The sequence below is a fragment of the Phymastichus coffea genome, unplaced genomic scaffold, assembly GCF_024137745.1.
Source record: "Phymastichus coffea isolate CEN01 unplaced genomic scaffold, Cenicafe_Pcof_1.1 PCOF00066, whole genome shotgun sequence".
Classification (NCBI taxonomy): Eukaryota; Metazoa; Arthropoda; class Insecta; order Hymenoptera; family Eulophidae; genus Phymastichus; species Phymastichus coffea.
Genome location: NW_026706877.1, coordinates 329,800 through 343,677, shown reverse-complemented (window position 1 = coordinate 343,677; position 13,878 = coordinate 329,800). Strand labels below are relative to the sequence as shown.

At 44.7% G+C, this 13,878-nt stretch overlaps 3 protein-coding genes across 4 annotated transcripts; 2 read left to right on the top strand and 1 right to left on the bottom strand.

Annotated features, from left to right (window-relative positions):
• Window positions 1-458: 458 nt before the first annotated feature.
• On the top strand, window positions 459-8,175 carry LOC131667506 (putative phospholipase B-like lamina ancestor). 2 transcript variants are annotated; one of them, XM_058940955.1, is made up of 5 exons: window positions 459-660; window positions 4,278-4,517; window positions 5,489-5,638; window positions 5,724-5,970; window positions 6,047-8,175. In XM_058940955.1, exons 2-5 carry the CDS (start codon window positions 4,408-4,410, stop codon window positions 7,166-7,168), a joined length of 1,629 nt encoding a protein of 542 aa, XP_058796938.1. In that variant the 5' UTR covers window positions 459-660; window positions 4,278-4,407; the 3' UTR covers window positions 7,169-8,175. The 2 variants fall into 2 exon arrangements, with proteins under 2 accessions (XP_058796938.1, XP_058796939.1); XM_058940956.1 differs by lacking the exon at window positions 459-660 and adding an exon at window positions 3,241-3,682.
• A 3,808-nt stretch (window positions 8,176-11,983) lies between these two features.
• LOC131667467 (ubiquitin-like FUBI-ribosomal protein eS30 fusion protein) lies at window positions 11,984-12,682 on the bottom strand. Its single transcript, XM_058940896.1, has 3 exons — window positions 12,505-12,682; window positions 12,173-12,355; window positions 11,984-12,070 (listed from the first exon to the last, which is right to left on the bottom strand). Exons 1-3 carry the CDS (start codon window positions 12,577-12,579, stop codon window positions 11,984-11,986), a joined length of 345 nt encoding a protein of 114 aa, XP_058796879.1. The 5' UTR covers window positions 12,580-12,682.
• A 356-nt stretch (window positions 12,683-13,038) lies between these two features.
• On the top strand, window positions 13,039-13,735 carry LOC131667466 (ubiquitin-like FUBI-ribosomal protein eS30 fusion protein). Its single transcript, XM_058940895.1, has 3 exons — window positions 13,039-13,213; window positions 13,364-13,546; window positions 13,649-13,735. Exons 1-3 carry the CDS (start codon window positions 13,139-13,141, stop codon window positions 13,733-13,735), a joined length of 345 nt encoding a protein of 114 aa, XP_058796878.1. The 5' UTR covers window positions 13,039-13,138.
• Window positions 13,736-13,878: the final 143 nt, after the last annotated feature.

The window sequence follows — 13,878 nt, the reverse complement described above, 5'->3', positions numbered from 1 at the left end:
AATCGGTGTTATCACTGGCCAGAGTAAATAGCTCCCCGATTTGGAGAAAGTCAAAGTTGGCCGGTTCACGGTGACGCTTTTCTGGGCCCTGGCGCGCCACCGTCGAGCCGAGTAGAGAGATGACGTTTTTAGCATTGCTAGTTTCACGGGGGCGAACGAAGAAGTTTGGAATACGGACATAGAAAGACAGCCGAAGCGAGCCCGAAACGAAGAGAAAACGAGAGGGACACGAAGTTGGGAGAGGGGAGCCATGACGGGGTGCAGATCATCAAATGGAGGTACGCTACAGCGCTGCGTGAGAGAGAGAGAGAGAGAGAGAGTGGAGGCAGACGAGTCGGTCGTCCGTCCGTCTTTGTCCGGGGCTTCGGAGCGGGGACTGAAAGTAGCGACAGCGTGGCGTGGCGTGGCGCGGCGAGGTGCGGCGAGGAGAGGAGACGCGCGCTCGCATATAGCAGTGGCCGTCTCAGTGTCGGCGGTGCCATTAAAGCAAGCGGTGTTGCGCTTGGACTTCAGAGTGTCGGGGCAGCTGGGTCCAAAGTCGTACGGTCGGCGACACGCAGTCAGTCGACCCCATTCAAGCTTGAGGCATGTAATCTCGATGCGAGCTTGCCGAGCTTCTTTCGGGCCAACAACGCTGCCGCACACGCCTCGCTAATCCAGGTACGCTTGAACTCTACTCGTGCTTTCACACCTGCGAACGCCTCGGCTGCTCGCCATTGGCGCTAGTCATTCCCGGACCGCGTCTCCTTCCAGCCGAACTCGACAGCCACCGAACAACTTCGGTGCTTTCTCGCTGCCCATCGCTCGCGACTCGACGCTTGTAACGATACGCGCCGACTCCCTATACTTGCCGTTTCGCAGGTTTCGATGGCTTCGACGATTCGCCGCCACAGTCACATTCTCGGCGGCTGCGCCACGCCAAAGCAATCGCGTAAGTTGACTTTCACAGAGGACGCACTAAAACTGACGGAAACCATCGGTCCTCTCGAAGTGACGTCTGCCAACGTTTGAATTGCCGCTCTCGCGGCGTCGTCGGTAATTTTGAGAACGTCCGATGAACAATTGCTAGCTATAGTCCGAGTCAGCTGGAAATGGCCCAGCGGCAGTTGAATCGGACCTGTCGGGCGCACAAGTGAAACGCGCGATCACGTGGCCGAACACACATCATCCCGCGCGCGCTATATCGCGTATCGTTAGCAAGAGCGATATAATTAGAACTTGGTGGAAAGTCGCCGCCGACAGCACGTGCGTCGCGTGAGCGCAGAGGCTGATCGATATTTGCAAAAGCATTCGTCATGTGGATTAATTGCGCCGTACTTGTCGAAAGTCCCAGAGCTGCTCTCGTTGCTCGCTGTGCGCTTACTATTAATCAATGACAACAAGCAAAAGACAACAGCGCCAGATAAACGCGCAATCGGTAGTTCGACCGTTCAATCTGACAGTGTGGCGCCGAGAATCGCCGAGCGAACGCGGCTTAATCAAACGACATGACTAATAAAAGTGCGACTCTCGCGGTGTCATTCATCTGAATAATATAGCTTATTAGCTTATTGTCCCAAGATAATTGTTATGGCATATTTTTCTCTGCTGTATGATTCTATATGACAATTGAGTCTTGGCTCCTCCTTTTACGATCAACTTTCTTTTCGCCGTGTACGGCTAATATACTAAATATCTCCTTATTCAACTGGCTGGTTGTTCTACGATCGTTTAATTAAAAGTCATGCCGACGCATCAAATTACATAACCGACTGAACAGATTTGATTTGATAGCAGTGCGACTACTGTTCCATTCAGAGGCATCTTCTATTATTTAAAAATTGTGGATTAATTCGTTCATCCGTTTGACTCTGGTGTGCTTCAAGTCGATCCTCCAACGCATACAATTAATTATACAACTCCAATTTTGCCAAGATTGTTGAGATATTTTTCCTCGATAAGTCTCATTCACGAATAAAAAAAGTTTTCCGTGAAATTGAATGCGTCCCAGATTAACATTGTAGATCAACTGCACGAACAGTGCACTAGAAGCAACAAAGAACGGAGAAAATGAGTCAAGTAATGGCATCTCCTTTTTTACGAGACTTGATCACGTGAACCAGTAGCAGTAGATACAAGGAAAGTGTTTTTCTTGGGGATAAAAAATAAAACGCATCGAGTATAATAAAACTCGGCATAATTTGGCAGCTGTACTTAATATTACGGGGAAAATTTTAGCCCGAGCAAACGAAAATACTGATCTATGCTCGGCTGAGGCATCTCCGAAGCGATACGTCATTCTTTATTGGCAATGTAGCGATGTGCAATGACGCCGCGAGGCGTGACCAGTCGCTCGTAGTCGTTATCTTTCCTTCTTCCTTTACAGGTCGACTGCTATGTCAAATCAAACTTTTCATCGATCCGATCCACGTAATTATGAGCTTCAGTCGTGACTGCGGCTTGTTCGCAGCCCATTGAAAAAATTAATAGAATCGTGATTTGTAGCTGTCACGATAGCGTCCATCGTGAGAAGCCTAACTATTTGACTTTCTGACTATTTCTTAGGGGATTTACAGGGCAAAAATACAATTTAATTCATAATAATCGTGATAAAATACATCAATCAAGTATTTTGATAATTATCAGTGCGATTTTACAAATTTATTACCGAGACAAGCTTATCGACAAATCAGCTAAAATGTATAACAAGAATGAATAAGTCGACGCGAAGCAGTTTCAAGTTGTCGCCTTTGTAATCACCTCGTCGATACATTACGTGATCGTAGCATTTCGCAATTAAAACTCGGAGCCTTTCATTTAGCAGATTTTCATTTACCGGAGTGTTAGCTTTTAACGACTTTTGTTGGTGCTTTTCAATGTTCAATGATGAGTAAGTGCACAGTTTTGAAAATCTTTTTGCCATTTGAGGATAATAACAATTGACTGATATTTTCTTTGACGCAATCACAATTTGCCGTTATGCCAAGTGGAAAATTAAAAATCATCGAGACACGTCGAGCTATGTCGCGCGATGCGAACGTCAAATGCTTTGTTTTGAGCGTCGGTGGGTCTTTGAACTTAACTGTTTGATCAATGAAAGCGCTCAATGGATGAAAATAGCTTTCACTATTTAACACTCGTTGGCGCATCGAGCGGAATTCTCGAATCCATAACAACAACAAACGACGGCAGACTGGCCGTCAACTAATTTTATCGAGTCAACTTTTCCACGACTCGTCGCTGAATTCGGCCTGCCTATCCAATCCAGCCTTGCCAACGCTTCTTTAAGTGCCGTATTCGAGAGTACAATCGCTTAAGGCTACGCGCACATGGAATAGTCATCGGTTGCACGCGTTATCAGCCGGCTGCCGTACAGCACGAAGGAGGCACCGAGACGAGAAGCTATTATTAGCCCTGCGAGCGGCCCTGTCCGCGACCATCTTCCACGATTGATATTACTTCGGCTTACTTATCGACTGGCACCGGTGCGCTGATAGACTTGTGTACGACGCCGACTAGATCAGTGTTCCTTCGGCTGCTGCTCGTCCGGACGCGCTCGGAGACGAGCGTCTTTATCGTTTGTCGAATGAGTTGCGTCTGAAAAGCGACCGTACCGAGCTCCGAAACCAATCGATAATCGACCAAGCGATCCTCGGCTGGCTACGTTCTTCGAGAAATTGATCGCCTCCTCTTCTCCGGATGGGTACGTTACTGCTCTGGCGCTCGAGTCGGCCTCGTACGTTTATCCGAATTCCCGTTCAAAATTCGATTTCAATAGCGCGACAAGTTGTTCGAGCTTTTCTTTGCGCGCTGCTGCAACGGGACTTGGTCTTTGCTCGGAGTCGCAGCCTCAAAACGATCCGTGACCGCTCGACAACTTTTCGGCAAAAGTCACACACCTCTGCACGCGCGCACATGCGATAGCGCCGATTCGCAGCCTCTGATCTCTGTTTATTCCAGAAAAGGAACAAACAGTAGGCGACAACTGGCTGTGTTTACGTTTTACGCGTATGCACTCGATTTTATTGGAAAGCCTGATATTGCGTTGCGCGGCTAGTTGGCGCGGCCAAGTTTGCTTGGCATGGCCGCGCGACGCTGCGCGCAACAAGGACGCGAATCCAGGAGGAAAGAGCGAAAGCGAGATCGCGTGGACGCTGCCGAGGCCAGCCTTCGAGCATCGAGTGCGACGATGACGCGCGAGCACCGTGAAATCGCGGCCTGCGGCGTGCACCACCCTCGGCTGGCACGCGAGTATCCTCGATGAGCGTCTTAATTGTTGCCGGTCGCTTATGTTGCAGTGATCGAGTGGGAGCAGCTTCCGAGAGGCGGAAGCCGCTGACTGGGCGTTGGCCTCTGTACTCGATGGGTTGAGAAAACGGGCTTCAGTTTTTTCCGAGTTGAGTTGTTCCGAGAAACCACCGATGAGCCATGCTGAAGGTCGTGGGCGCCTCTTGGCTGCAGACTCGCATCTCCACCTACATACTCGTCGCCGTCGCTCTCCTCGGCGTCGGCGCTATCATCCTCGGCGAGTACGGACGGTAAGTTCTCGATTCTCGCTATCGAATGCGAGCTCGTCGTCTCTTATCAGCTCGCGACGCTCGTTGAGGCGCCCTGCGCCTCGCCGAGGCACCTCCCTCGGTCGGGGCTCTGCGCGAGTTCGCATCGCGACCTATCGCGGAAGCGCCTGCTTGTGACGCGCAGCGACCACCCGCGACGAACGCTACAGTGTCGCCAATCGCGCTCCAGACACGCGGGCATCTTGTTTCTGCCGAGCAGCAGTCTGCTGGCTGCGCTTGGCAGCGATTCCGCGGAATCATCAAACACCGCTACGTCACTTCTTATCTCCAGACGCGTGCAGCTAATGACCGCGTCTGCCGTGCGCTTGCACTTGTTACTCGGCGCTGAGCATTCAAGCTTCGTGCGATACGCCTTCTATCTATGTTTTCTCGAGTTTGGAACATTCATAAGCCAGCCGTAATACAATCGCTGTACAGGCCTTCTTTCGGTAACTTTCAGCCTCCGACACTCCCCGTTATCTTACTTGCGCTTCTGCAAGTCACGACCTCGGATGTTAGATCATTTTTACAGTTGCGCTTCGTGAAAACTAGTTTCAGCTCGTCGGCGATAAGATTAGAATAATACAACGACATCGCTAAGCGTGAGGACAGACGACCGATGAACACCTATGCTCTTTCCAAGCTTCTGGTCAAAGACGCGATCGATTCTTGAAGAATTCACGTAGCGACGTCGGTTAGAATACGCTCGTACTCGTCGATCACGATCGTTATCGAGACACGAGACGCTGTCTTGATAACGAATCTTGACATCTGATCACCGGCTGGCCGAATGTATGAAATATACTTTTGCGTTCAATTGCTAGCGGGGCGTCGGTCTGTTACCTTTCTACATTTTTAAGAAAAGGACTAGCTGATCGATGAACATCTCGAAGACGCTGACCTGTCGTCGGCACTGCGCGATCGATCAAATTAAGCGTCCATTGTAATTGCAGCGCTAAGAATGACGGCACGTACTCAGCGACCGTCTGGTGGAAGCACAGATCCGGATACCGCATTGACTTTTGGGGCCAGGGCAACGACTTGGAGTCGCTGCCGAGAGGGGTGGCCCGTGGCTACTACAAGACTGGAATCTACGAAACTGGGCAAGTATTGGCGAAGAACAGCGAAGCACAGCAAACGAAACACAGATAGAGAAATGACGGTGAAGCTTTCGACGAACGTTCGCAGGTGGTCCACCATCGAGATCGAGACGTCGTCGGAATACCCGGACGACGTGCAGGCGTACGCGGCTGGTCTGCTGGAGGGCAGCCTGACCTGGCAGCTGATTTACCACCACTGGCACAACACCGTGAGGCCGGTGTGCGTCTCGAGGGCCGCGCTCTGCTACAAGATGCGACAATACCTGCGCCAAAACGCGGCAAGCGCGCGCGAGAAGGCCGCCCTGTTGAGAGCCGAGGATCCCTACTGGCACATGGTGAGTGAGCTCGTGACGGCGTGCCCGACCGGCACGTACCGCCCAGCCGGACTACAGCGCCGCTGCTCCTCGGCAGGTGCACCTGTACTACGAGCAGCTGAACGGCCTGGCGGAGGGCTGGAGGTTCGCGGTGCAGCGCCGGGGTCAGGACGCGGAGATCAAGCCGGACGACTTCCTCTGGATGGCCCTGGCCCCGGACCTGCCGGACCTGGAGCTCGCGGGCAACGGCTCGCGACCGCACGCCGCCGCGGACGGCATGCTCGTGCTCAAGGCCATCGAGCACGGGCCGCGCGGCCCCCTGGTCGGCCTCGCGCACAACACCGCCACGCCCTACGCGCGCATGCTGCGCCTCTTCAAGCGCTACAAGTTCGCCTACCATCTGTCGCCGGCGGGCGGCGCGTCCGCGGCGCCCGGCCAGGCCGTGGCCATGAGCTCCTACCCGGGCGCGCTCTCCTCGCAGGACGAGAGCTACCTGGTGGAGGGGCCTCGCGGCGAGCTGCTGCTGGCGGGCACGCCGCTCGCGGCCGCGGAGCCGCGGCTGTGGGGGGGCCGCCTGCAGGCCGAGGACCGGCTGCTGTCGGCCGCGCGGCTGATGGCCGCCAACCGGCTGGCGACCGACGGGCTGGCCTGGGCGCAGCTGCTCGAGCGCCAGGCGGCCGCGGGCGGCGCCGCCGGCCGCCAGTGGCTGGCCGTGGAGCCGCGCTACGGGCGCGTGCGCCTGGTCGAGCAGCTGCCCGCCGGCCCGACGCAGCACTCCGACCGCAGCGTCGAGTTCGCGCGCCAGGGCTTCCTCGGCCTGGCGGGCGCGCCGCTGAGCGAGGCGGCGCGCGGCCCGCCGGGCGCGCGCGCCGCCGCGGCCGCGGCCCGGGCCGCGCAGCTGGCCCTGCTGCAGGCCAACGTGAGCAGCGTGGAGGCGCTGCGCGAGCTCATGCGGGGCCCCGGGGACGCGGCGCTGGCCCAGCTGCTGGCCTACCGCGGCGACCTGGCGGCGGTGCCGCGGCCGCACGGCGTCGTCGACTCCAAGCTCTTCCTCTTCGACCTCAGCGGCGTGCTGGCGTTCGAGGGCCGCTGCGGTCCGCCGCGGCGCCCCCACGCGCCGGCCTTCGACTGGGCGGCCAGCTTCCCCAACAGCTCGCACCTCGGACAGCCGGAGGTCTTCGCCTTCGACAGCTTCGCGCCCCGGTGGGTCTGGCTCTGAGCGCTCCGAGCCCCGTCTTCCACGCCTCTGCGGCGCCTCCAGCCGAGGCTCGACCGGCCGCCGAGTTGCACGCTCCGCCAAATTTATCATCTTCCAACGAACCAATCTTCGCAGCTCGTACTTACTGCTGGAATATTCCGAAAGTGCAATGCCAAAATTATCAACGACATCGTCTCTGCGAGTATCCGCTCGTTGGTCGCTCGTCCTATATTGGATCGATATGTTCTACCATTTGAATTCATCAGTGCGCACAGTTTCCTTTCTAAACATCATGCTTACTCCACGTGTTAAGCAATGACAAGACGACTTAATCTTTTACGAATTGAGGAAGTTGCATCGTTTATTTTATAAGAGGTAAAGTTGGTTAAAAGTATATGTGTCGAGCCTTATCAAATGCTTTTACACTCATTTATAATTTACTATTGTAAAAAGTACAATTCTTTTACTTTGCAACTGAATCGATGTACAAGCGCAATAATTGGATCTATTCATTGTGGGTAAGAGGCTTTCTATACAAGGAGACATCGGGCATCGGACGTGTACCGAGATTATTATTTGCTTAACATCTGGATGTGTCCGTGATTGCGCACGGTGCCAACAATTATAACGAATATACATCTATGATATTGACTTTATTGACACAATAATATATCATTCAACTGTCTTTTTTCACCGTGAGCACAAAGGTGTAAAAATGAATTAATTACTCTTGACGTTGATTCGTAAAATATAAATAAATGTTCTACATTTTTTTTTAACCCACGCACATTCCTTTGGTAAGTTAATGACTATAACGATCAATTTGTTTTTTACCTCAGTATTTGTTCAACATCCGATATCCGATGACTCTTATGAAGAAAGTCGCTAAAACTTTTCTCATACATAAATCTACGTTGAAGAATGTTAATCACTACAACTTTCTCAATCTTCCATACAACATATATCTTTGGTTTCTTGTTTTCGGGATTCTACTGCGCTGAATCACGATAGTTTTTTTGAAAATATATCTTTATCAACTTATTCTAAAAAGAAATTTACAACCATTTATGAAATTAAAATTTTACAAAAGATTTTCAAAAATGTGTACAACAATATTAGTTTTCTTCATCATCGCTTATATAAATGCGTCAAAATTTTTGTAGAATATTGATATGAAAGTTCTTTACCTTTTCTAGAATCAATTATAAAATTTAGCAAAGTGATAAATCATTTGTCAATTATTTTACAATGTATTCCGAGATTTTTATAACTGGCTCGTATGTCAGCCACCCTGTGGTAAATTTTATAAATAAAATATTTTTAAAATACTACACAGTTTCTTATTTCACACTTACTACCTTGTAAATAGGCAAAATAAACCTTGTTAAATTACTTCTTTATCGGAGCCTTATAATAAATATCGATCCTTATTCATTTGCCAAGCTTCAGAAAAATGAAATATTTTAATTAGTATATTTTTTAATGTCATCATTAATGTTGTAAGGGGTGAGGAGCAGCAGAAATGATTATTTATAATTTTGATTGGTTTATTTGTTACTTAACAATATACCAGCATAAAAAACCCGATATTGAACGGGAAAAAGCCGGTTTACAAAAAATTGACGCACGCAAATTACAAGAAGGGACCGGTGTGACCGTCCTTGTCAAAGTTTTCCATGGGTTCAGAAAAATGAGATTTTTTATTTTTATAGCTCCAGTTGATTCAATCGATAGCTATTTACATTAGGAATCACTCTACATTTTTTCAGAATTTTTAAATAATTTTAAGACCACCCAATATGCGTTTAAAAATTTTCGAAAAATTGAGGTGAATTTCTAGAAAGTGTTAAGTGACTCTAACCGCAACAAATTACGGAAACAAAAAGGCTTATAAAAGTTTATGAAAAAGAAATTAACGTGAAATCCGAAATGCATGGCGAACATGTGTACCGCGGCTGTGCGTGTCTCTCTCACCGGCGACGCTGAGTGCGCAGATAGCCGCGTACACCTTCGGATAAAAATTATTTATTTGTCTTGGATTAAATATCATTAATAACATGTAAAAGTTTTTTGCAATAAAAAAAACAAAAAAAAATAAATAGATGAACAATAAGTGGAGAGGGTTTTGGTTATATTTGTGTTTGTTGCTCTTGTAATTATTCATTTTTAAAATTCAAAATTCGTTAAACTCGCATTTTAATCAGCTATTGAATTATATAAATAAATATTGCAATTTTTACACCATTAGCAATGTTCATTTAACAACTAAAAGGGTAGGTAAGGTCATAAAAAGGATTAGCCATCCGAGGATCCGCGCGGCTACCTGCATAGTCGGCGTCGGTGGCGAGACGCGCAGCTGCGGTACACATGTTTTGAGTTGACTTGTAATCACTAGGCTAATGGAATCATTTTCGTTCAAATTTCGCAGAAATGTTCACTATATTTTCATCAATTTGACAATGATATAATGTATTGACTGAAATGCTATTGACATAATCTATTGTCATAGAATAAAGTTATATTAAAGTGCAAATTGCCTCCTCTTACACTTGAACACATTTTCCTTAAACTAACGCGATACACGAATGCAACATATTTCCTTAAGACACTCGGCATGTGTTTCATATTACGGTCATAATCGCTCTTAATTGCTCGGACCGCTCGTCCTCAGGCTATCCATGCGCACGCTTTGTTTGGGCCAGACTCCCAGATGCTAATCTTAAATTGTATTTCTTTTTAGTTTCCAAAATCCTATTATTCATGATGTTTTAACACTTAAATTTAGATAATATGTATTAAATCAATGCATCACAACAATCATACTTTGTCGGTTTCTCAGAGCCTTTCTAATCATCAGAGTTTATTGCAATAATGTTCACTATATTTTCATCAATTTGACAATGATATAATGTATTGACTGAAATGCTATTGACATAATCTATTGTCATAGAATAAAGTTATATTAAAGTGCAAATTGCAATAAACTCTGATGATTAGAAAGGCTCTGAGAAACCGACAAAGTATGATTGTTGTGGTGCATTGATTTAATACATATTATCTAAATTTAAGTGTTAAAACATCATGAATAATAGGATTTTGGAAACTAAAAAGAAATACAATTTAAGATTAGCATCTGGGAGTCTGGCCCAAACAAAGCGTGCGCATGGATAGCCTGAGGACGAGCGGTCCGAGCAATTAAGAGCGATTATGACCGTAATATGAAACACATGCCGAGTGTCTTAAGGAAATATGTTGCATTCGTGTATCGCGTTAGTTTAAGGAAAATGTGTTCAAGTGTAAGAGGAGGCAATTTGCACTTTAATATAACTTTATTCTATGACAATAGATTATGTCAATAGCATTTCAGTCAATACATTATATCATTGTCAAATTGATGAAAATATAGTGAACATTTCTGCGAAATTTGAACGAAAATGATTCCATTAGCCTAGTGATTACAAGTCAACTCAAAACATGTGTACCGCAGCTGCGCGTCTCGCCACCGACGCCGACTATGCAGGTAGCCGCGCGGATCCTCGGATGGCTAATCCTTTTTATGACCTTACCTACCCTTTTAGTTGTTAAATGAACATTGCTAATGGTGTAAAAATTGCAATATTTATTTATATAATTCAATAGCTGATTAAAATGCGCGTTTAACGAATTTTGAATTTTAAAAATGAATAATTACAAGAGCAACAAACACAAATATAACCAAAACCCTCTCCACTTATTGTTCATCTATTTATTTCTTTTTGTTTTTTTTATTGCAAAAAACTTTTACATGTTATTAATGATATTTAATCCAAGACAAATAAATAATTTTTATCCGAAGGTGTACGCGGCTATCTGCGCACTCAGCGTCGCCGGTGAGAGAGACACGCACAGCCGCGGTACACATGTTCACCATCCATTTCGGATTTCACGTTAATTTCTTTTTCATAAACTTTTATAAGCGTTTTTGTTTCCGTAATTTGTTGCGGTTAGAGTCACTTAACACTTTCTAGAAATTCACCTCAATTTTTCGAAAATTTTTAAACGCATATTGGGTGGTCTTAAAATTATTTAAAAATTCTGAAAAAATGTAGAGTGATTCCTAATGTAAATAGCTATCGATTGAATCAACTGGAGCTATAAAAATAAAAAATCTCACTTTTCTGAACAGGCCTAATATATATATACGACATATAAACTAATATTATCGAGAAAATTATAATTATAGCATGTTTAGAATAATAGAAAGGGACGCTATAAATAAGAGGAGAGGGGGAAGAGGGATGCATCGCGCAAGACGCTGTACTAGGGACGTAGAGGAGAGCGTCTGTCCGTTGCAATATTCTAATATTAAATATTATTTTTTAATATTCTATTCTTTTATCTCTTTCTATAACTCATCTGAAATCAAATCGACAACAATATTCTCATTACTTTCTGCTGTTTCATTATTTGTTAATAACATTTTACTTCGGATTATGATTTTAATGGATAGAACATTATAACAGTTGATTAAATTATCATATTGAAATTCAACCTTTAGGTTGATTATTGAGTGACTGTTATTCTTTTCATATTTAATCGACCAAAAACTATTTCTGTATCTGTATATATTTCAACTTCTCGCCATAGTTCTCTTTCGACGCTTTTTGGCTTAGCATTTTCATTTGTTATAAACAAGTGCTTTTAGTTTGTTACTAGGTTACTAGTTTACTAGGTATCAAGTTTGCATTCTAAGCGTAAAGAAATATTGAAACATAATAAATTAAATTTTTATTAACAATATTTATTTTTATTAACAATATAAATTTAATTTTGTAATATTAACAATACATGAAACTTTTATAAGATGTTGGCTGGGACCCTAATGAATTGTACGCGTTTCTTCGCACGGCCTGTCTTCTTTTTCTTTTTCTCTTGTTTCTCCACCTGAAAAAAGAATTTCCAATATGATTGTATCTATTGATAAAAATTATATTAATTTTGTATATTTCAACGACTGAAAATATTAAAATTGAATAAAAAATTTACTTTTGGTGTTTGGGCTCTGACTTTGCCAGCGCGAGCCAGAGAAGCATGAACCTTGCTACCATGAAGATTTAAATACAAGTCCAAGGTAGGTGTCGGTAGCCCGTTGACGCGGATTTGGTCATTTACTGGGATTCCATTCCAATTTAGTTCCATAATGTCACCCTCTAATTCTCTTAGTTTTACCTGTTTAACAAATTCATTGTTATATAAAATATAATGTAGATTGTCACGATTGACAAACGTATTTTTATAAATTTAAATAGCAAATAAAAAAAACGCTATGTATCTCAAAATTTAGCCGGCAATGACTATTAATAAGTAATAATACTCACTTTGATATCGGCCATAGTTTCGTTTTCCCCGCACTCGATGAAGTACGATTTGTGTCCTCGAATGTGGAGCTTCATCTTGCGTTTTCTGTATAAATTGCACAGGTTGAACAGTCACCACAACAAAAATTACTATAAATTTCAGTAGTCCCGGTCTGAGGAGTCTTGGAAAGAGCACTCGTTTCAGGCAGTTGCGACTGAATGTACTCCACCGCATTGCCTCAGGCCTTTTATAAGGCCTGAGGCAAAGCGGTTAGACCCTACGGCGTGGCGAGGGTCTAATTACTGACCATAGTAGACTACATTTATAAATGTTTTAGTACTACTATTTAGTACTAATTAGTAGTAGACCCCCGCCACGCCGTAGGCGGAGCACTCGACCATTGTCTAGCATCTTTTACCTTACACTAATGGACTTTACGTTACAATGGTTTTCATTTTTGCAGATTGCAGAGAAGAGGGGTTGGATTGGTAAATTGGTATAAAAGGCCTGAGGCAATGCGGTGGAGTACATTCAGTCGCAACTGCCTGAAACGAGTGCTCTTTCCAAGACTCCTCAGACCGGGACTACTGAAATTTATAGTAATTTTTGTTGTGGTGACTATTCAACCTGTGCAATTTATACAGAAAACGCAAGATGAAGCTCCACATTCGAGGACACAAATCGTACTTCATCGAGTGCGGGGAAAACGAAACTATGGCCGATATCAAAGTGAGTATTATTACTTATTAATAGTCATTGCCGGCTAAATTTTGAGATACATAGCGTTTTTTTTTATTTGCTATTTAAATTTATAAAAATACGTTTGTCAATCGTGACAATCTACATTATATTTTATATAACAATGAATTTGTTAAACAGGTAAAACTAAGAGAATTAGAGGGTGACATTATGGAACTAAATTGGAATGGAATCCCAGTAAATGACCAAATCCGCGTCAACGGGCTACCGACACCTACCTTGGACTTGTATTTAAATCTTCATGGTAGCAAGGTTCATGCTTCTCTGGCTCGCGCTGGCAAAGTCAGAGCCCAAACACCAAAAGTAAATTTTTTATTCAATTTTAATATTTTCAGTCGTTGAAATATACAAAATTAATATAATTTTTATCAATAGATACAATCATATTGGAAATTCTTTTTTCAGGTGGAGAAACAAGAGAAAAAGAAAAAGAAGACAGGCCGTGCGAAGAAACGCGTACAATTCATTAGGGTCCCAGCCAACATCTTATAAAAGTTTCATGTATTGTTAATATTACAAAATTAAATTTATATTGTTAATAAAAATAAATATTGTTAATAAAAATTTAATTTATTATGTTTCAATATTTCTTTACGCTTAGAATGCAAACTTGATACCTAGTAAACTAGTAACCT

Excerpts from the sequence above, each read along its gene's own strand:
- LOC131667466 (XM_058940895.1), top strand. The coding sequence starts at position 13,139 with ATGAAGCTCCACATTCGAGGACACAAATCGTACTTCATCGAGTGCGGG. Across the intron at positions 13,214-13,363 it reads AAACTATGGCCGATATCAAA|GTAAAACTAAGAGAATTAGA; the intron begins GTGAGTATTATT and ends TTTGTTAAACAG. Across the intron at positions 13,547-13,648 it reads TCAGAGCCCAAACACCAAAA|GTGGAGAAACAAGAGAAAAA; the intron begins GTAAATTTTTTA and ends TTCTTTTTTCAG.
- LOC131667506 (XM_058940955.1), top strand. The coding sequence starts at position 4,408 with ATGCTGAAGGTCGTGGGCGCCTCTTGGCTGCAGACTCGCATCTCCACC. Across the intron at positions 5,639-5,723 it reads ACTGGAATCTACGAAACTGG|GTGGTCCACCATCGAGATCG; the intron begins GCAAGTATTGGC and ends GAACGTTCGCAG. Across the intron at positions 5,971-6,046 it reads AGGATCCCTACTGGCACATG|GTGCACCTGTACTACGAGCA; the intron begins GTGAGTGAGCTC and ends GCTCCTCGGCAG.
- LOC131667467 (XM_058940896.1), bottom strand. The coding sequence starts at position 12,579 with ATGAAGCTCCACATTCGAGGACACAAATCGTACTTCATCGAGTGCGGG. Across the intron at positions 12,356-12,504 it reads AAACTATGGCCGATATCAAA|GTAAAACTAAGAGAATTAGA; the intron begins GTGAGTATTATT and ends TTTGTTAAACAG. Across the intron at positions 12,071-12,172 it reads TCAGAGCCCAAACACCAAAA|GTGGAGAAACAAGAGAAAAA; the intron begins GTAAATTTTTTA and ends TTCTTTTTTCAG.